Genomic DNA, 20,471 nt, shown 5'->3' with positions numbered 1-20,471 from the left:
CTTGCACTTCTATTGCTGAACTATATCTATAGTCAGTAAAAATCTTCTGACCAGTAAGGATATAAAACTTGACTGTGAAGGCAGATGCACACCTTCACTTTCCTGTAGACAGGTGCACAGGAGGAAAAGTCCAGAGTCAAGAGAGATTCCTGCACTCTGTTGATTCAGTTGCAATAAAATGTGTTCATGACACATGGTTTTGAATCCTTAGACCTTCATTTGCTGAGACCGCTAGGCATATAATAGCCAGTTGATGGAAGAGAAAGAAGTGAACACTAAAATGATTAGCAATTAGCTCGAGGAAGCAAACATTGAGCTGCCGCATAATGAAGTTGTCTAAATAACATCCATCGCTTTAACATTTTAGTTCTCTTTTCTTAGCTTTAGGAAAGAGCAAAAGAAAATGAATATTTTAGCCTCTAAACATGAAAAACTCAACATTCACAAGCTTTCCAGAAACATATTGAGCTCAACACTTTCATTTAGAGTAGGAATGAACAACTTGAGTAGATAACATATGTCTGTGGATTCTTTTCCATTTCCCTAGTATGAATAACTCCCACTAACTTCATTGCACAGAGATTTCTGACTACAGTAATGTAATAAAAGCTAACACCCGGAGCAGAATTGAGCTCATTCATTACTTTGTTTGAGTCAGCAGTTAAAACGTTTAAATGATATTCTTTCTGCACTAATAACTTTTGACTTTTCAGTGTTTTTCTGCATATGTTCACCATTATTCTAACAGGAGCTCACAGATCCATTTCTTCCAGAAAGCCTTGAGGAATCAGGAAATGAGACATATTTACATCCTCAGACATTAGCTTCTCTGTAACAGATTGCTTACTTGAGTAAATAATGAGTCACATTAAGATCCAATGATCCAAAATCACTGTTGCATAACATTGATGTAAAGAATTGCCCTACTGTATGTTTTTTATTTTAGTCTCATTGTTTTATGTAACCCCTGAAGCCCTGACGTTTTCTATCTTTGAAACAACTGGAGAAAATGATCTAATGTAATATGAGATCATCTATAGGTTCCTTAAATAGGACAGGCCATGAACAACACAAACAAGTAATGAAAACAATCCTGGCTTTCAGATCAACTTTTCCACTTATAAATAAAGTATACAGTGAACTATTTAACCCTTGTGTTGTTTGTAGTTATTTATTTCAGTGCCAACCCTCTTATATATAAAGCCTATGGATCCCCATTGCTTATAGCTGAAGCTTATTACACCCTAAGCAGAATTATGTAGTTCTCTGTAGTGGACTTTGAGCAAATAAAACGGTATGTTTTCAACAAGTTTTAGACACAGCATCCCAGTCAGACAGATGCTGCTCACACAGTAATCCTTTGTGCAATCTGTCGTCTAATACACTTCACTGGCTATCATAATACTTAGTCCGAGCAGCCTTTGGTGCCAGTATATCGGGATAAAGAAGAGAGGATTTCTGGCAGCAATACTGCAGGGGATCCTATGGGAAGGAGATCTATAAGTCAGACGGCTGCATAGTGTAAAACAGCATTGTTCAGTGGTAATTAAAGCTATTTTCTATTTAACAAAACGTAAAAGGTGAACATATTGGTCATTCTGTTTGGTGTTTGAAAGCTGCCTGAACTGGACCTTGGTTGTCTATTTTCTTCCTCTCCTGACCCTCTGGAGTCACCTTCAGCTCCTCCAATGTCTGTTTACACTGAGTGAAATTTAGCAAATTGGCCAAATTCCATAAAAAATATGACTAAACACTAGGCCTATATATACACTGACTGAAAAATAAAATGTTTGAATATTATTTCTAGACAAGAACGTCTTAATGATGAAGGAGGCTGTGTGGCTGCCTGCAGGTTATCTTCATGGCTCTGTGATCTGTGTGTGTGTGTGTGTGTGTGTGTGTGTGTGTGTGTGTGTGTGTGTGTGTGTGTGTGTGTGTGTGTGTGTGTGTGTGTGTGTGTGTGTGTGTGTGTGTGTGTGTGTGTGTGTGTGTGTGTGTGTGCGACTGCGTGAATGCGCGCGGCCTCTCATTCAGTGCGTGTGCACGAGTGTCCGCAAAGCCGCTGCTGCTCCTCTCCAGGCGCGCATAGCGCATAACCATCCTCAAACTTTGATGAGCCGTATCCTTCACCAAGGCAACAAAACAACCTAGTCTGAATACGTTTTTGAGAAACATTTTGTAGTCTGCGTTCGACAATCCGGGACGACCAAGGTGAGTGACCTGCGAGCTTTAAATGACAGTGATATGTTGACGTGTTTTTCCCTTTAAAAGCTGGTGCTCCTGTTTGTTTTGCTTGATCTACAAGTAGCTGGAGTGAAGTTTGAAAAGCTGTCATGCTTTTAGAGAAACGTTATGATAAAAAATGTATTTTCATCAGGATACAAATGTTTTATATGCTGCCTATATTATATCTGAGCACCTTAAGCCCGTTGTTACGCGACACATCATGTTACTGCCATATGTTTTCCAATCGAAACAAATCTTATTTTGAAGCTTTGATTTTTAACAAAAAAGGTATCGAGATGGAAAGCACTCCTGTTGAAATATTCAAAGAAGAAAATAAGTGCCTCTCCACGCTGTTGGACGACTGTCCGGTGAATTCTTCAGCCTGGGTGTCCGGATACTCGGAGAGCCGCAACGTGACCCACAATGATAGCTGGGAGCCGGAATTCATGTCCCCCATCATCCCCATCATCACCGCAGTCTACTCCGTGGTGTTTGTGGTCGGCTTGTTGGGCAACTGCCTGGTCATGTATGTGATCATCAGGTACTAAAGACGTTTTAAAGTAACATACAAAACATCCATACATTCTGGGAGGTTCTCAGTGACCTAAATACGTGTATAGATGAATATGGAATATTAAAGTGAATGAGAGCTGTATTTTAAACGTACATGATATTTGACAGGAACGTGTATTTTGGCACATACATGAAGCTTAATTATTCCATGTGTTTTGGGGAAATGCAGAAAACAACAGAGGTCCATGCTAAAGAATGTGTTCCTCTGCAGTCACTGTAAATGTTATTACTTGTGGAGAAGGCACTGGCACCAACCCTTGGGCTTTCATAGTGACCTAAAGGCCATCTGGTCTTTGTTATACTGTAGTTCTATTAAGTGCTAGGATTCAAAAGGTCCTCTGCTAAAAAGCCCATTTATACAGCTCATCCAAAGGGCTAGCATTACATTTGCATGTTAAATGACTATGATTTATACACTTTTAAACAAAGATATCCATATGTGTAGCTCGTAAGGTATAAATAGGAGCTGTATTTTGTCCAAAAAAAAGGTTGGATGAAGGATGAATACTATCAATGAAATGTGGAAGGCAATATACATGGTTTTGCCTCCTTCCAACTGACCCATTTTATGAATCTAGAGTATCAACCCTCAAGCTGCAAAATAACACAGTAGTCTGTAAAATTCTCCCAGTCTTAAGGATATGATACTAACCATAGTTGAAACCTGCGGTGCTTTATCTGGCACCTCATTGGTCGTTATTTATTGTACACGAGAGCCAACAAATCTCCACTGATGTAATGTGAAATGCAGCAGTGGCACTCAGAATGCTCTGACGGTAGACAACAATTACCTCAAATCAGATGAATTGCAACGCAAGCCAGTAGGAACCAAGTTTATCACTTCAGTGACAAAAAGGACAGAACGTTTAATGGTTGAGTTGCTCCGTGGGGGACGATGAAGCCTCAGTAAAAAGGTTTTATGTTGATTTAGTGTAAACAACATCTTAAAATTACCCTCATCCAAACACACTCACAAAGCCAACAGGCCGAATGTTACATAGACGTTGAGCTATAAGCCATAATTAGAAGTACTTGACAAGACAGTGCGCTCTTTAAGGCTTTAAATGGTAATGTTAAAGCCTCTAATCAATAAGTTTGCATTAAAATGTATCAAATGACTAGCCTTCATATTAAAGGGGTCATATTCTAGTGTCTTTCAGCTCATTGTTTTGGTTTATGTTTTAAATCACCCTCACTGCTCTATTCAGTGGTGTTTCCAGTCACATAATACTATATATAAGTATTCAAGTCTGTATAGGAAAACGTTTTTTCTGGGCCCAATGGCCGGTGACAGACCTGGAAGCTGCTATTTAATGGTGTAGACTTGAAGTGCAATAATGTATATTAACTAAATTAACATAAACAAAAATGTATGTAGGCCATTGCAAATCACAATGCATTAGAATATCCAATTTTGAAGGACCTTATTTTAATCTCAATGAGTCATTGCGCCACCACGATAAGAAAAATGAAAGCGTTAAATTAAAAAAGTCATCACATACTGATTTAATGCCATCATTATTTAATGAACTGAGAACAAGTTGACCACAAATGACCTGCGAGCAGCATACTATACATAACAATGTAGTGTGAGTTAGAAAAAATGACATTAGGGATGCATAGAAGCGTTATGGACTAATGAACAATGTTGTATTCATAATTAGACAACAAGGAAGGTCTTCAGGACCAGCCAAGCTATACAGATGGATTCAGTGGACGATACGCTCTGGTCATCACAGGACAACCTTGTGTTCTGCATTTTTAACAGGTACACAAAGATGAAGACAGCCACCAACATTTACATTTTCAATTTAGCCCTCGCTGATGCCCTCATCACCACCACAATGCCCTTCCAGAGCACGGACTACCTGTTGAATACCTGGCCCTTTGGGGAAGTGGTTTGCAAAGTCTTCATTTCCATCGACTACTACAACATGTTCACCAGTATCTTCACCCTGACCATGATGAGCGTGGACCGCTACGTGGCTGTGTGCCACCCTGTGAAAGCTCTGGACTTCCGCACTCCAATCAAAGCGAAGATGATCAACGTGTGCATCTGGATCCTGTCCTCGGCTGCGGGGATACCTGCTTTTATCCTCGGTGGCACCCAGACCAAGAGCGGTGAGGAAGTGCCTTAGCGCACACTGAATAGCATTGAACACATTGGAGATTTGCTTTAAAAATGAGAATAAAAATGTAAAGAGCAGTAATATATTCTATCAATTTGACAGTGAAGAGTTTTTCATTAGCCACACATCATGCATTGCTCTTCCTGAAAAGAAAGAGCAGAGCTGAGAGAAAAATGTTCCCTTGAGGGTGAAGATTAGCATAACCATTGATAAGTGGCAGGGTGCAGAGTGGAATTTTATTTATGGTTAAGTGCCATTGCACTTCATTGCTTAATTCATATTTTCTCTTTCCTTTTTTTTTTTTGCAGGAATAACTGAGTGTGCCTTACAGTTCCCAGAGCCGTACGTGTACTGGGACACATTGATGAAGATGTGTGTGTTTGTCTTTGCGTTTGTCGTGCCTGTGCTCATCATCACCGTGTGCTACTCCCTCATGGTCCTGAGGCTGAAAAGCGTCCGAATGTTGTCCGGCTCCAGGGAGAAAGATCGCAACTTGCGGCGGATCACACGCCTGGTGGTGGTAGTGGTGGCTGTGTTTGTGGTGTGCTGGACACCCATTCACATTTTCGTCCTGGTTAAGGCGCTCGTGGGTGTACCGGAAACCACCGCCATCATGGCCGCCTACTTCTTCTGTGTGGCTCTGGGTTACACAAACAGTAGCCTGAACCCTGTCCTGTATGCCTTTCTAGATGAGAACTTTAAACGCTGCTTCAAAGACTTCTGCCTCTCGGCCAAACTGAAGGGGGAGAAGGTGTCAGGGAGCAAGAAGATTGCAAGCAGCGTGCGGGAGGCCGCTGTTCCCTTGGAGAATCCGGATGGGACTAGAAAGCCGGCATGACTAGCCGTGGAACTGTCTTCAATTTCCCACATCGGAAAAGAAGACTCTAATGACCTAGGCCTAACACATGTCACATCAACCATGTAGTTTTGACCTTTGTTTCATTATCACTTGGACGTTGACCAGTGCCAATATTCATATGATATCACTTAGAGATCAAAGGAAGGTTTTACGTGATAAGTTCTACTCCATTTTGATTTGCTTCTCCCTCATGACAGTTGTTACAAAGATTGTTCATAGGTAGATGTGAACTTGAAGAGGACTTAGTTTAAGCAGAAAAAAAGACCAAATGTGATAAAGGTTTATCTTTAGCATTTATTCTCATAGCGTTCCCTGTCCTGCTAGACACTATCAGAAAGATATTAACTCATAAATAATATAGACTTTAAATATAGCTATGAATGGGCATCCCCAAACCATATGGCACATCCTGAGAAATATTGCATAAAGCAAGCATTAATTTGTCTATTTAATGGACAAATCAGAAAAAAGACTGTAACAAGATTGGCTCCTTGAAAACTGTATTTTTAATGTTTTCATCATCAAATCAAATTTTGTTTAAGAGTATCTCACATTATATCTATTCCTGTCATTCCCTCCTGTATTTCTATAGCCAAATGTGCCTTTAACAGTCCAGGATAAGACGTTTGTAGCGGCGAAAAATGATTTCAATGGATCAAACAGCAAAAGTTAACATGTGAGCTTCATGAATCACTGACGGCAGGTATGTGCCAAAATCCTTTTCACCTCTGAGAAGAGTTTGAAATGTTCTGAATGACCACAATGGGAATGAATTGATTCATGCTGGAAATGAAGTGGTAAACAAAAACCTCCGCCGCATCAAAGCAGCAGAGGTTTTTGTCGAGGAATAAAGTTAGGAATCCTGGACTTGAATGTGCTTTAAAAATTTGACAGAGGGCTCTCTATCAGCTTTGACTCTGGAGTTGTTTCCAGTTTGATAAGCTGTTTGATTTATGGTATATAGTTAAGTCATGTGTGCTTTGTGTGGCTTTTACCATGATACACATAGTACTGAACCACTTATTCTAGTAATGTTCTCATCAATCTAAAAACCTAGCTGTTTAAACAAGTTTTTCTCTTGTCAGCTGTACATATGTATACATTATTTTGTATGGATAACAAACGAGCCTTTTATTTTATTTGTGGCATGTCAATGATCAATGCTATGATAGTATAAAGCAACCTCTGCAGCCTGTGCTTGTGTCCTATGCTGTCATTTTGAATGTACTGCAAATATACTCTGTATTATATAAACATATGATTACTCATGGTATTAAGTCATCTATCTTATTAGAGGTCAGTTAGTATTAATGGGTTTCAGGGATACACTTCTGTTTCAGTCTTGTGTCCCTAAACAAATATTTATTTAAGATGGCATTACAATAGATAAAGCACAGAAGTTATGTTTTTTCACAACTAAAGAGACATTATTATAAGAAACTACACTGTGACCAAAACATCGTTTGTTTTCTTTTCATTCTCTGTGCTTACTGTTTGAATTTGCTGCTGCTGTATATTGGCCTTGTCTTCTGTCATCCATCAGAAGACATATTGATCAAATCATACTTTGTGTGACTTGCTTAATATTAAATCAAGTTTAAAAAACCCACATTGATTCTTTTTTTTCTTGCAGTGGCATGCTCATCTTCTTGTCAGTTTTCCTTTGTGGCACTCTCATTAGATGCTACTGAAACATCCTGCTATGTTTGCATTGAGTAATTTATTTTGAATACCTTATTTAAAAACGAACATGAAGAGCAGCCTTTACCTTTTTTTCTTCCTAACAGAAGAGTTTCAGTGTGAGGTTGACGATCCTTTACAGGCAAGAAATTGGGGTTTAACTGTATGACCACAGCTTCCTCTAGAGGATACAACATGTCATTACTAAAATGTTTGTAATGTAATTCATAGAAACGAAATCTGCTCTGATATATAGTTTGATACACATTATCATGAGATACATTTTTCATAAGAGCTATTAACAAACCAGCTTCTCTTTGCACTGTGTACATGATTGATGCCTCCAGATGTGCTATGTTGTGATTAATTCAAAGCAAACGTTTAGACATTCAAGCACAACAAAAGCTGACATATGGAAGGTCTTTCCTTAAAATCGTTATTTGGAATTGCTTTATTTTCCTTGTCACTTAATGTATTTTTGTTACCTATTTCATTCTGGTGCAGTGGAAGGAAAAAGTCATTGAAACCCCACCCCTAGGATTGTGTTATTGTATATTTACTGTGTGTTTACATATGTTTAAATGTCCCATTCTGTTGTAGATGCCATGTTCTGTTGAAGCAAAACTATATATTATGTGTAAGTTACAACATATTGTTTAAAGGCATACATACTGTACACAACAAATAAACAGAACGTGAACAAAAGACATCAGCTGTTTGCAGGGCGTGACTAATTATGAATTGAGTGAGCAATGATCATGTGACTCCTCTGACGTCATCTCACAGTGTCTTCCGGGTGTTTTCCTTCAGCTGGACGGCGGACGGTGACAGTGAGCTAAACGAAGAGTAAAAGCCTTAATTGTTTTGCCAAAATGAATCGAATTTTTGGAAGAGGAAAGCCCAAAGGTCCAGCACCGAACCTTACTGACTGCATAGGAAGTGTAAGTATAATCCAGAAATAACTTTATGAACGCTGTCTCGAACAAAGTAAACAAAGCTCGGCTGGGTATGCTAACTGCTAGCTTACTTTTGTGAACAGTAAACAGGCCACAGTTTACCGTAGTATACCTGCCATGATGTCATTGTAAATGAGCCTAATGGTTAATAAATGTTGCTTTACTAATGAAAGTCAGGATAATCCCAATGTGTGTTTTTACCCACACTAAATGTTTGGCTAGTATCGGTCGATGAATAAGGGATTTAAACGGAACAATCGATCTATCTGTTAACGCGATATATTAGCATTATGCCATTCTGTGCAGAATTTGAGCCCTTTTAGTGGCTTTCAACCGAAACCATGTCTCTCTCTCTTAATGAAATGGCTGACATCAACCAGTCGTACAGGTTATATGTCTGGGCAGAGCTATGTTTAGCCGATAGAAGGTAATGTGTTTGCTGGTACTCAAATCAGCCTCAACTCAGCATCTGTGTAGTGTACTACAATTAAAGTCCTTCTATCCAATTGAACACTTAGTTAGACCTGGCTATTGACTTTTAAGATTAGCATCCTGTAATCCATTAAAAGTTGATGTACTTATCTTGTGTTTTATTATTTGAAGGTTGATTCTCGGGCGGAGTCCACTGACAAGAAGATTGCCAGACTAGATGCTGAACTAGTGAAATACAGGGACCAGATGAAAAAGATGAGAGATGGGCCCTCAAAGGTACGATTCATTTTCCAATGATGCTGTAACACAAATAGGCCCCTCTCTTAAAAGTCTTAAGGTTGCTGCCAGCTACAACCAACTACTACTCTTATGTTTGTATTAAAAAAAGTCCGCAATCACAGTCTTACATTCTTGTATTTCTGACACATGTGCTTGGAAAGGCAGAGCGACACCATTTTGATGCTTTACCATATGTATCTCTGAATCCAGATCTTGTATTTTTATAACATAACATTACATTTCATTTGGCTGACGCTTTTATCCAATCTGACTTACAATAAGTGCAAAAACCACAGAGATTCAAACTCCGTACAAGACAGAAAGTGCAGATATATTCACTTCAAGCAAATCATACCATTGTTAGTGCAGGTGAATTACTTCCAAGGTCTATTCTAACTCTTTAAAGTGCAGTAGAGTTTTTTAAGAGAATTGAATTGCCAAGCTACAATCAAAACGGATGAGTTTTCAGTTTGTGAAAGAATGTATGCAGAGTTTCTGCCGTCCTGATGTCAATGTGGAGCTCATTCCACCACACTATGATATCCTTCACTATCAGGAAATATGATAAGGACAGCATTCTGTTTCCGATACTTTACTGCAAGAAATGTAAGCATATGCTCTACAAAAGTCCTTGCTTATTTAATAAAGAATTGAGACTTGCAGATGTTAATTTAAATCAGAAACTATATGATCAAAAATTAAATTAATACAACTCACTCTAAAACGTTTTATGTCCAGTGTATGTCATGTGGATCTTCCAGTGATTTCATTTGTGAAATATCCTCTATCATTTTCTCATTTACCAGAACATGGTCAAGCAAAAGGCTCTGAGAGTTCTGAAGCAGAAGCGAATGTAAGTGCTTTTATTTTCAGTCAGTGTTTATAATGAAAAACAACATTTCAAATTAACCTCACACAACTTTACATTTTTCCCTGGTGTGAAAGTCTAATTTATCTCATTCTTCTGTCTTCCAGGTACGAGGGCCAGAGAGATAACCTCATGCAGCAGTCGTTCAACATGGAACAGACAAACTACTCAATCCAGACCCTTAAAGACACTAAAACCACAGTAAGAGAGTCCACTTTCTACTGGATGTCTTGATGCATAGAATCAGAATTAAAATGTTAACATGTGCTTTTGCCTTTTAGGTTGATGCCATGAAAGTCGGCCTCAAAGACATGAAGAAAGCCTACAAGCATGTGAAAATTGATCAGATTGAGGTATTTGTTTCTTAAATATAGATTTACTTTAATATGAGAGCCATGTCTATGTTGGCTATAACCAGGATATGTGATTTCAGCATGTAATAGGGTGTCAGATTTAATAATTATGTATGTAATGATAAGTTAAGACGCCATTACTTCCCATTAATTGGCCTTTAGACTAAAAATGTTATCGTGGACTAGAAGTGTTGAGGGACAAAGTGTTCATAGTGTGTGGGACCTTCATTAACCTTTTTGTGCAACATTACGTCCGGTAGAATCCTTTGTGACAGGGCTGACAGATGAAGGGCTGAAACATTTTGCTTTATTTATTCAGGATCTGCAAGATGAACTCGGAGACATGATGGAGGATGCCAATGAAATCCAGGAGGCGATGGGCAGAAGCTATGGTACACCTGACATTGATGAGGACGACTTGGAAGCAGGTCAGTAAAACAGTTCGAGGATACCATGATTCTGTCCTTGATTACATTTAAATATATGAAATAAGTTGAAGTGTACAGATTAGGAAGAAGTTAAATATGTAAGTTAATTGAAGTCAAGGTATATAGTGCTCATCAAAGACCCAACATTGGGGATTTTACTTTGTCCATCATTTACATAATTTGATTCAATGATTAATAGCTCATTACCCATATCTTCTTTTATTAGTGTTGTCGAGTCCCTTCTTTTCTATGAGGTGATAGTCCTCAAGATGGGTGCTGTTTGTAATGTTGAACTGTTGATGTGTCCACAGAGCTGGACGCGTTGGGAGACGAGCTCCTGATGGATGAGGACAGCTCCTACCTGGACGAGGCTTCTACAGCTCCTTCCATCCCAGAGGGCATGCCCGGCGACAAGTCCATCAACAGGGTACTTTACAGTTTTATACTATGAACAGGTTTTCTGATTTGCCTACTGTCAGAACGTTTTCATCAATAGGCATTCTGCTTCTGTTTCAGGATGGTGTCCTGGTGGATGAGTTCGGCCTTCCTCAGATTCCTGCTACATAAAAAGAGCAGTCAGGATGCTCTTGCTAGTTTTACATGTATCATAGCCTTTTTTATCTATCCAACTGACACTCCTAGCCTTATAATGCATAATCAAAAACCAAAGCATCTTCTGTCAAACGGAACTAATGTCAAATCAGGCATCTTTAATTAAAAGTTGTGGTTATTATTCTGAGTGAGCTCATACGGTATGTATCTGAGGTGAAATTGGATTCTCTTAACTTTGTACAGTTTCTGCAGCATTTGTTGCCAAGAACAAAATAAATTATATTTTTCAAAGACTACACCCAAGTTTATACAAGTCCTTTTTATTGTTAAATTACATTTGTGAAAGTGCATAATGAAAACACAGGATTTTTTATATACATTTATTTTGGAAAAATAAATACAAATTCCTTTAGGCAAGAAAGGGCAAAAAAAAACCTGATGACACCCTGATGTCACATTCATAGCATACTGAGTAGCATCATCACCAGCTCAGCCTGTACGTGTGAGGGAAGATTTTTTGGTGCAGATACTCCATGGCACTGGTCTTGTTTCGCAGTTCTTGAAACTCATAGTAAGGAACCTAGAAGGACAAAAAAAGTTTTCAGCAATTTCATTCGGACAAGAGATCGAAAATTAACAATGCTAATAACAAAATGCAGAATCACTTAAGATGAAGGTCTAACCTGAACAACTTCATATCCCAGAAGCCTCAGGTGCCTCTGCTTGATAGCCTCTTTTCCAAGTAGTTGCCTCTTGTTTGTAGCAAACCTCTTTTGTCCGTCAATACAAAGAGCTATCCTGCAACATTCATGAAAAGAAAGAATGTGTTTTAAATGACGAACATCAGAAAAATTGTATATCTAGTGCAGCAAAATTCTTAGGCAGGGCAACCTGTTTAAACTAAAACTACTTACCTTTTGTAGACGTCGTCATTGTGACTGGCAGGCAGCACATAGCCCTCTTCATCAAGTTTTATCTCCACATCTAAAAAAAAAAAGGAGTGGTTGATGTTAATCCCTTGGTAGGATTTTTATTAGAAACATAGGATCTAACAGCTGTTATGTTACCCAGGGTGTAGCAGTACGGCGTCAAAACTTTAGATCCAAAGTATGTCCGAGCGCCGAGCAAATCCACCAGTCCGTTTTTCACAGAGTTGTACAGGTGTACGTCCACCTGCGTTTCCAGAGAGCGTCCAGATGTGAGAAAAGACTTGACACGGTAGTTGGGATGGAGCCTGGGACCCTGAGGAGATGACAGAAAGCTAAATGACACACATGCATTCCAACTCTTCGTTTCACAGCATGAAATGCCTTTTGTTATTAATGTATATAATGTAATGACTAACAGCACCCTACACCTACTAGCTTTTATGTATTTATCTCTAGGAGAGTTACCTGTTCAGGTTTTAGTCACGGATAACTGATGTGCACTGAGCCTTACATACTGATGGCATGTTAAGTAAGAGGGTGTGTATTCAGGTTTGGGGCTGTGCCATATTCCTTTGTCATTGTTTTGAACTGGCCTCATCTTTAACCACTGAAACATGTTTTACCTTGTAGTAAGGACACTCCAGCTTCAAAGTCATGTAGAGCTGGGTCAGCTGTGCCATGGCGATCCGGTCCAGTCCCGTGTTCTGCTCTGGAACAGTCAATTATGTTTGTATTTTAGTCTACTGTTTAAATGATAAGAATGGTTACACTATGATTACAGGATAAACACACAAACATAAAACCTGCAACGTGACATAATTATTCAGTTTGGATCATGCACTCGTAGACAGGTTGTATTGCTGGTGTTTGGACGGGTTGTTTTACCTTGCAGTTCCTGAAGAAAGAAACTGCTGAAAACCTTTGGGACAAAATTAACAGGGAACCTCTCCACCAGGGTGCATGAGTGGAGCAGGTTGAGCAGCGTTCGGGGCTGAAATTGCGAAAAGCGTGTACGCAGGATGGTTTCCACTTTCCTGAATACATCTCCAGCATTGGGAGGAAGGTAGCCGAGTTTTCCGAGAGCCATGATCTGCCTGGTCACCTGGCTAGTGCTGTAGTCGTCCGCTCGGTACACAAAGCTCTCTGCAATGGCATCGAACACAGTCTCGGACAGGATGTTTCTCCGGCCAAAGAACTGCATCACCTTGGTTACTGTCTCAGGGTGGGACGTGAAGGCCATTTGGGGAGCATGCCTCTCCATTGCCTCCACAAAGTAATAATCGCTGTGACCAAAGTACATTAGGGCCCCAAGCACAGCATTGAGCTCATCGTCTGTAAAGTGGGGTACATGGCGTACGGACTGCTTGCATAGATTAATGACAAGAGGCATGGCCTGCGTCTGGTTCAGAGACACAAGAGCACTAAGCAGCCCGCTGACAGCAGGAGGGTCCATGCGATAGGTCTCTTTCATGGCATGGGTGTGCATTGCGTTCAGCAGGTGACGGTATTTTCCATCCTTACCCACGCCACCTTGCATAAATATATAAGCTGCAATGAGATCTTCAAGGCTCCATTCGGCAGGCTTCAGCTTCTGAATTTGCTTCATAACCTGCTCCAGCATCACACAGCTTGAACCCCCTATAGCCAGCATCGCCTGGCCCAGATTACACAGCTGCTCTACACTCATCTGCCCCCTGTCCAGCCTCTCCTGGCTCTCAGACACCAGCCGCACCATCAGTGTGCTCCAAGGATCCAAGAAGAGGCGAGTGCAAGCCAACAGTGTGGATACTATCCCAGCATCCGACAGCCACCCAGAGTCCTGCTCCAGCTGGAAGCACAGGGCTCTGATGGTGTCATTCTCCAGCACTGTAGGGTCCTTCAGGCAGTCACCTTCCTGCTCCAGGTCAGCCACACGGTGAAGTGCTGCTGCTGCCATGGTGTCAGACATTATCTCCACTGTGCGCAGCAGTTTGAAGACCTGCCGGGAAGCGGAGCAGCTTTTGAGACTCTGCTGGAAAGCTTGGTCCTCTACAACTGTGGGTTTGTGTAGCCTGGTCAGACGGAACCGAGGGGATGAATCTTTGTGGAGTCCAACAGAACTGCTGGCAAAGAAGGATGGCTCCTTAACGATGGTGGTCAGGTGTCTTTTCCCGTAGTCTGACTGGAGCTTCTTGTAGCCCTGTCTCGGGATGCAGCCGCTGGCTGGGGTAAACACGTAGCCTACCCATAAGGTCTGGGCTTTACTGCTGGTACTCAGCAGCCTTGAGATGCACACAGGTCCAACAGGGGGGTAACGGTGAATCCCGACCTGCCTGAGCAGCGGTAATCTGTGGATCAGCTTCAGGGCCATGACCCTGCATCAGGAATCTTCAGACCCAACTGAATCAAGAAACGCAAAAAAAAAAAAAAAGTGTATTATTGCATGGGGAAAACACACACTCGCAATATGTAAGAAAGTCAGAGAACAAGCTACAGACCGTCCTCAGCTCCTTTTCACGTTATCGTTACTCAACTACCAAACGATCAACCTTGACGTATCCGTTAGCTAATGTTAGCTACTTAGCTGCTAGCTTCCTAACAAGTGTTTATTTGTCGCCCTGTTCAAATGATCGTGTTTAAAGGTTGACAGCTTAGCATATGGTATTTAATCAGACACACATGAAGAGATGAAACCGGCAAAATGTATACCTGGACATTCGTAAGAAGGCACAGGCTCACTGGACCGGTGTCAGCCAGGATGTTGTCGTAACGTGGTTTCGTAAAACAATGAGGCGTTCAGGGCACCTCGTTTTTCTGCACTTCATGAATTATTATGACTCGGCATATCATATCCAAAAAATGCTTTAAAAACGACTGCAAATACTGTGTAGGGGTAAGGAACGGTGTATTCTGTCCAAAGCATAATACAGCTTATTTATTTTTTAAGAATATAGTTTAGTATGTCCAAAAAACTACATTGTTTCAAGGTTTCAAGGTATACTTTAGCTAAAAAAAATGCAAAAAATCTATATAGAATTTTGTTGAGATATTCCATGGTGTAGTATGTCGAAATAAGGCATAATTCGGTCTGTTGAAAAAATGTAAAAGAAATACATAGTATGTTATGGCTAAAACATGCAATAAAACTGTCTTTGAATACTGTGTCGAGGTATGCCATGTGGTATGTCGCAATAAGGCATGTCGAAAAAATTGAAAAGAATCGACATAATATACTATGCCGGAAAAAAAGACACACTATATGGCAAAAAAAAAATGCAAAAGACAGAATATACTGTTTCAAGGCATGGTGTAGTGTGTTGAAATGAGGTATTGTATAGTATGTGGAAAAAATGAAACCGACAGAATACTGTGTCAAAGAAATGCAAAAGAATGGTACAGAATGCTGCTGCCTCTTCTCTACTTCTGTAAGTTGTAATCATTTGTATTATAAGTACTATGCGTATGCCTTTATATAATAATACAATCAATGCATAGAGATTAAACTATCATGCTTGTGTGATAGCTCAGTCCTCTTGTCATGTTTTGATCAGAAAACCATTGTTTTTGTCAAGTCATTTCCAATGAAGAGTACTGATATGATCCTGGAATTTGGGTGTTATCGCTCTACAGTGTTGATTTTAATTGTGACACTGAGAAATGCACCCTAGTTTTTCAAGTGTAGGTTGTGTTAACATTTCAGAAAGAATTCAACCAATGTAAGTCGGAACACGTTGAATGAATTTAGGTAGAAAAAGGTTGACTTGTCAGGACTTGACGTACACCCAATGAAGGAAAATTGTGCACAGGCACTTTAATTATGCCACAGGAAAAATAAAGACAAAATAATGCAAAACATATTTGAGTTGTCATTTATGGCAGAGCAAACAGTCAAACAGCAAAATACAACTTGATAGAGGGCTTTATTTAAAAAGTTTATATTATAAAATGTAAAAATTCAGCTAAACCTGATCATGTGAACTGTAAAGACATATCCCTTAGAGCTTCCAAGGTGCTGCCACTACACATCTTTAAATGACAGGAAAAACTTTTTACAGCCTCTTAGATTTTTTTCTCTTGTTGGTGTACATTTGGCAATACTGGATGTTCACAACAAACAAGATTGGACAGTTATTGCTTTGGTGGTAAATGGGGTTTATACTGGAGAGTTGAGACATGCAGCACGATGATCTAGCTGAAAGAAGAGGCAAATAGGGTGGAAAGGAATACGCTGGTATGGCTCTTTAATCGTCCTTATCCTTGGCACCGTGCTTTAGGATGCGTGTGAACTCCACGTAGTTGAAGTTGTTTCTCTTGTCGATGGGGGCCTCCCTGAAGAGCTCGTCCACCTCCTCATCTGTAAATCTGTCACCCATTGTTGTGAGCAGATCTCTGAGGTAATCTTCCTGGATGGAACCTGAGGGGAAAACAGTCAGATCAGATAAGGACATGGCCTGAATCTACTTGCAATGAAAGCATTACCATCTTTAAGAAACCATTATCAGGGACACTTTTGTGACACCTTTCAAACACACCTGAAATTTAAACTGCCTTGTAAAAAAGAAGTATGGGATAATTGGAACAAACGTAACATGCAAATAGCAAAACTAAAAAGGCTCATTCTTCTTTTAAGGCTTTCTGAAGCCTCTTAAAATGCAAATCATCTCTCAGCAAAAGGCAAAGAAAATCAGACATGCTTTCTCTAGGTCAAACCAGGATTAGTTTGTGTTGATCAAAAATGTCGACTGTCAGAATCTACCTGTCCCCTCCTCATCGAAGCAAGCAAAGGCATTTCTGATCACATCCTCGGGGTCTGTGCCATTGAGCTTCTCCCCAAACATGGTGAGAAACATGGTGAAGTTAATGGGTCCAGGAGCTTCCATCATCATGGCCTCCAGGTACTCATCAGTTGGATTTTTCCCTGTAAACACAAAGGTAAAGTGCACTTAGTCTAAAGGCTTTCAAGTACAGAATTTGTTTAAAGTAAAAGGGACAATAACAACTGCCGATTAAACATCTTTGCTTGTAGAACTAGTTTTAAAACCATGTAGGTGCACACCCACATGCCATTAATATGTCAGTTAGCTCATCCTGAAGTACAAACGGGCTCAGACTCTCCTACTCACCCAGTGAGGCCAGCATGTCGTGAAGGTCCTCCTTGTCCACAAACCCATCACGGTTCTGGTCAATCATGTTGAAGGCCTCCTTGAACTCCTGAATCTGAGACTGGTCAAACATGGCGAAGACATTGGAAGTCGCGCGCTGAGGGCGCTTCTTCGTGGTCTTTCCCTTTGCTCTTTTGCTAGACATGTTGACTGTTTTTTTTCTTTACCTGTGAAAATACATATATACATATTAGTCTATACATTCTGCAAGTAGGCATTAACTGTAGTGCTCTTACATTTGAAAATATGACTCATTGGAAGACAATCTCATCAAATGTTTTACGGATCATCCTGTTACTATATACGAGTTTGACTTTACAACTGGATGGAAGGGTATTTAATCCTCTGGCAGCGATTCCCCAGTGCGGTGTCCTTCATGGAGCTATAAATGGAAATGTTCCCCTTATCTTTCTATGTTGATCAGCTCACTGCCTTCACTGAGGGCAGGAGAATTAGTGATGTGAGGACAAATGCCCTTATCAGGAGAGGTCTTGGATGAAGACTGACACGGTCCTACATTTACATCTATATGTTGACAGAGGGAAAATTGTCTAGACCAGCTTGGACGGCAAGAGTTATTATATAAAGCTTTGCATAATTTTTAGATATTGGCAATAAAGTCAAATGGCTACATCTTCTCTGGGATCTGGTATGTTTTAATTATACAGCTCGAATAACCTTCAGTGGTAGTTTTTCAACGCAGAATTGCAATGTTATGTTTAATTTATCAATTGACCTGCCGACTAACATTTTATTTCCTGTATAAATATATACATCTCATTTCAAGTTCACAAAGCAACACTTCTGAAAAGAAAAGCAGTAAATTCATAAATCGAGGAAGCTGACGACAGGAAATAAGCGTCCCTTTGGCTTGAAAAACATAGATTTTGTTCATTTCCGAGTAAATATGAAGTCAAAATGTTCATTTCTATTTCAAAGAACTAATTATCAAGTTGTGAAGAGTGTCAAAATGCCGACTGACGTGATCTCCCATAAAAAGGAGTTACGTACCATACGTTACGGTGACATCTGTTTGTGTTTGTTCTTGCATACTTGCCAAAACGCACATTAAATCATTTACTTTAACAAAAAACCAACTTCACCCTTGACTTGCTTTTAATACCTGACCTTATCACAACTCCTGGCGCATTATTAGGTACGTGTACAGTCTTAATGGTTTGCGGCCTAACTTGAGTCACATAAAATAATTGCGATACTGTGCACACCGCTGTGAACGATAGCACCACACAAAGACCATTAAGTCGCGGAAGTTTCCCATATTAACATAGAAGAGTTCAAGTTAACACTTTACTTAAGTAGCAATACCAATTCGGGATCAAAACATTCGCAATCGAGTCAGTAGCCGAGAAGCTAACATTCAGCCGTGTTTTTGATGCAATCAAAAGGAACACGCCAAACGACACGATAGCACGTTATTCAGATATATGCGTTTTTAGATTGCTACCAGCTGTGTGTTACCTAAAAATCTAATGATTCATAACGTACCTAACTATGGTAAGCAGAAAAAAAGGCTAAAACACAATCTTACCTGACAACAACCCGATACTTCAGCTAGCCGATGCTGCTCTTTGCTCAACCACCGCCCTCTTCACTTCCTGATAACAATGTTGCGTTCTGGACAGGACGTTTAGAACAAACCAACTGTAGAAAATAGGGGGACTCATAAATTATGATACAATTATTACTATTTTGAAAACCAATTTATCCTGTTTTTCGGAGTAAACCTTATAAATTCATAAATATTTATTTACTTTATCGGAAAATAAATGATAATGTTTAATTGTGAGTGGTAATACAATAACTTAGTGTACTCTCACACCCCCCGACAGAGTAAATGTAAACTTCCACAAACACTCCCTTGCCTGTCTTGACATTCCTGGATATGCCCTTTTAAGGGAAGAAAGAATACATCGTCGTTCCTGAAATTAAGGCCAGGGAAAACTTAAATGACCCACACAACGAAAAAAGGGAAACATAACAGTTAATTAATATTAAACATCATATTACATTTCCGTGTTATTTGATTTATCAGATAAAACAAAAAAGTTCATTATTCCCTAATTAGTTGACACTGGTTTCAGGATACATAGCAGGCTTCATTCTTTTTTGCTTTTCCTCTTTTATGGTCATTTGGATAACTCAAATACCTGCATATGAATTATACTCGGTTGCTATGTATGATATTTGTGTAGTCTGTGGCAGTTGTCTTAGCCTATGCTTTGTTTTTGTTGAACAAAACAGAAATGTGTTGGATAAAAAGGATTTTAACCTCAACAGAACTTTAACGTGATTAAGTAATCCAAAAGCTAGTTAAAATAAGTTTAAACCAAACCAACAAAGAATAAAATGTTGACAAGATGTATAATAATAGATCCTGACTCCCAGCTTTTGTCAAACAACAGTTGGTACCCCCGGTCATAGCTTTAAAAAGGGAGGCTTAGTACTGCAGGGAGTCAAAGACAAGATGTTAATCTGTTGAGTCACAGGTTAAATCAAACCACTCCAGCCTTTTGACCAGTTGTCCTATCACTTTCAAAGTTAATAACAATATCACTGATCATGTTCCGTACAGTATTGTGACCAAACAAACCACCAGTCTAGAGTTGTGAGGTCTGTTAAAAACATGCCTTGTTTTAATGATGGTTACAATTGTAGTTGATTCATTGAGAAACTGTAGTTTTGTCATTCAAAGGAGCAGACTGAACACTGTATGCTGTATATTGTACCACAAACCACTAGAGTGTGCTAGCTTTCTAGAAAACCATTCCTTTGCTCATTGATATTATAGACAGTTTCTTGAGTTCATTAACAGTTTGTCTTTGCCTGTTACCTAATATTGTGTGAGCTATTAAATTCAATTTGTTTATGCATAGAACGATTATCTCAAACATTCAAGTAGCTTTAATGTATGGCAGCCATACTAAGCAGAGTGTAAAAATATCCTTAATAGATCCCATGAGATGTCCATAGGGTTGGAATTTCCTGACAGCTGAACCAAGTGGCTTGGTGCTAACATTAATTTACCTCACATACAGTACACAGTTC

At 39.6% G+C, this 20,471-nt stretch overlaps 4 protein-coding genes across 4 annotated transcripts; 2 read left to right on the top strand and 2 right to left on the bottom strand.

Annotated features, from left to right (window-relative positions):
- The first annotated feature begins 2,068 nt into the window (after positions 1-2,068).
- On the top strand, positions 2,069-7,302 carry LOC134884113 (delta-type opioid receptor-like). The gene is made up of 4 exons (XM_063912778.1): positions 2,069-2,211; positions 2,515-2,767; positions 4,568-4,920; positions 5,237-7,302. The coding sequence occupies exons 2-4, from the start codon at positions 2,523-2,525 to the stop codon at positions 5,764-5,766; spliced, it is 1,128 nt and encodes a 375-aa protein (XP_063768848.1). The 5' UTR covers positions 2,069-2,211; positions 2,515-2,522; the 3' UTR covers positions 5,767-7,302.
- An 888-nt stretch (positions 7,303-8,190) lies between these two features.
- On the top strand, positions 8,191-11,631 carry chmp5b (charged multivesicular body protein 5b). The gene is made up of 8 exons (XM_063912834.1): positions 8,191-8,408; positions 9,027-9,131; positions 9,941-9,987; positions 10,110-10,203; positions 10,284-10,355; positions 10,675-10,783; positions 11,095-11,210; positions 11,300-11,631. Exons 1-8 carry the CDS (start codon positions 8,340-8,342, stop codon positions 11,348-11,350), a joined length of 663 nt encoding a protein of 220 aa, XP_063768904.1. The 5' UTR covers positions 8,191-8,339; the 3' UTR covers positions 11,351-11,631.
- An 8-nt stretch (positions 11,632-11,639) lies between these two features.
- On the bottom strand, positions 11,640-15,058 carry fastkd3 (FAST kinase domains 3). The gene is made up of 7 exons (XM_063912833.1): positions 14,953-15,058; positions 13,150-14,643; positions 12,888-12,973; positions 12,403-12,577; positions 12,250-12,319; positions 12,019-12,133; positions 11,640-11,915 (listed from the first exon to the last, which is right to left on the bottom strand). The coding sequence occupies exons 2-7, from the start codon at positions 14,612-14,614 to the stop codon at positions 11,817-11,819; spliced, it is 2,010 nt and encodes a 669-aa protein (XP_063768903.1). The 5' UTR covers positions 14,615-14,643; positions 14,953-15,058; the 3' UTR covers positions 11,640-11,816.
- A 1,038-nt stretch (positions 15,059-16,096) lies between these two features.
- myl12.1 (myosin, light chain 12, genome duplicate 1) lies at positions 16,097-19,067 on the bottom strand. The gene is made up of 4 exons (XM_063912604.1): positions 18,955-19,067; positions 17,367-17,572; positions 17,000-17,161; positions 16,097-16,657 (listed from the first exon to the last, which is right to left on the bottom strand). Exons 2-4 carry the CDS (start codon positions 17,548-17,550, stop codon positions 16,485-16,487), a joined length of 519 nt encoding a protein of 172 aa, XP_063768674.1. The 5' UTR covers positions 17,551-17,572; positions 18,955-19,067; the 3' UTR covers positions 16,097-16,484.
- Between the last annotated feature and the right edge of the window lie 1,404 nt (positions 19,068-20,471).

This window comes from Eleginops maclovinus, chromosome 21 (assembly GCF_036324505.1).
Source record: "Eleginops maclovinus isolate JMC-PN-2008 ecotype Puerto Natales chromosome 21, JC_Emac_rtc_rv5, whole genome shotgun sequence".
Taxonomy (NCBI): Eukaryota; Metazoa; Chordata; class Actinopteri; order Perciformes; family Eleginopidae; genus Eleginops; species Eleginops maclovinus.
The sequence above is the reverse complement of the archived record's forward strand: the minus strand, read 5'-3'. Positions and strand labels throughout refer to the sequence as shown.

Excerpts from the sequence above, each read along its gene's own strand:
- LOC134884113 (XM_063912778.1), top strand. The coding sequence starts at position 2,523 with ATGGAAAGCACTCCTGTTGAAATATTCAAAGAAGAAAATAAGTGCCTC. Across the intron at positions 2,768-4,567 it reads GTCATGTATGTGATCATCAG|GTACACAAAGATGAAGACAG; the intron begins GTACTAAAGACG and ends CATTTTTAACAG. Across the intron at positions 4,921-5,236 it reads TGGCACCCAGACCAAGAGCG|GAATAACTGAGTGTGCCTTA; the intron begins GTGAGGAAGTGC and ends TTTTTTTTGCAG.
- chmp5b (XM_063912834.1), top strand. The coding sequence starts at position 8,340 with ATGAATCGAATTTTTGGAAGAGGAAAGCCCAAAGGTCCAGCACCGAAC. Across the intron at positions 10,204-10,283 it reads TTAAAGACACTAAAACCACA|GTTGATGCCATGAAAGTCGG; the intron begins GTAAGAGAGTCC and ends TTTGCCTTTTAG. Across the intron at positions 10,356-10,674 it reads TGAAAATTGATCAGATTGAG|GATCTGCAAGATGAACTCGG; the intron begins GTATTTGTTTCT and ends TTATTTATTCAG.
- fastkd3 (XM_063912833.1), bottom strand. The coding sequence starts at position 14,614 with ATGGCCCTGAAGCTGATCCACAGATTACCGCTGCTCAGGCAGGTCGGG. Across the intron at positions 12,974-13,149 it reads CTTTCTTCAGGAACTGCAAG|AGCAGAACACGGGACTGGAC; the intron begins GTAAAACAACCC and ends TGACTGTTCCAG. Across the intron at positions 12,134-12,249 it reads AATGACGACGTCTACAAAAG|GATAGCTCTTTGTATTGACG; the intron begins GTAAGTAGTTTT and ends TGAATGTTGCAG.
- myl12.1 (XM_063912604.1), bottom strand. The coding sequence starts at position 17,550 with ATGTCTAGCAAAAGAGCAAAGGGAAAGACCACGAAGAAGCGCCCTCAG. Across the intron at positions 17,162-17,366 it reads CGACATGCTGGCCTCACTGG|GGAAAAATCCAACTGATGAG; the intron begins GTGAGTAGGAGA and ends TTGTGTTTACAG. Across the intron at positions 16,658-16,999 it reads CTTCGATGAGGAGGGGACAG|GTTCCATCCAGGAAGATTAC; the intron begins GTAGATTCTGAC and ends TTTTCCCCTCAG.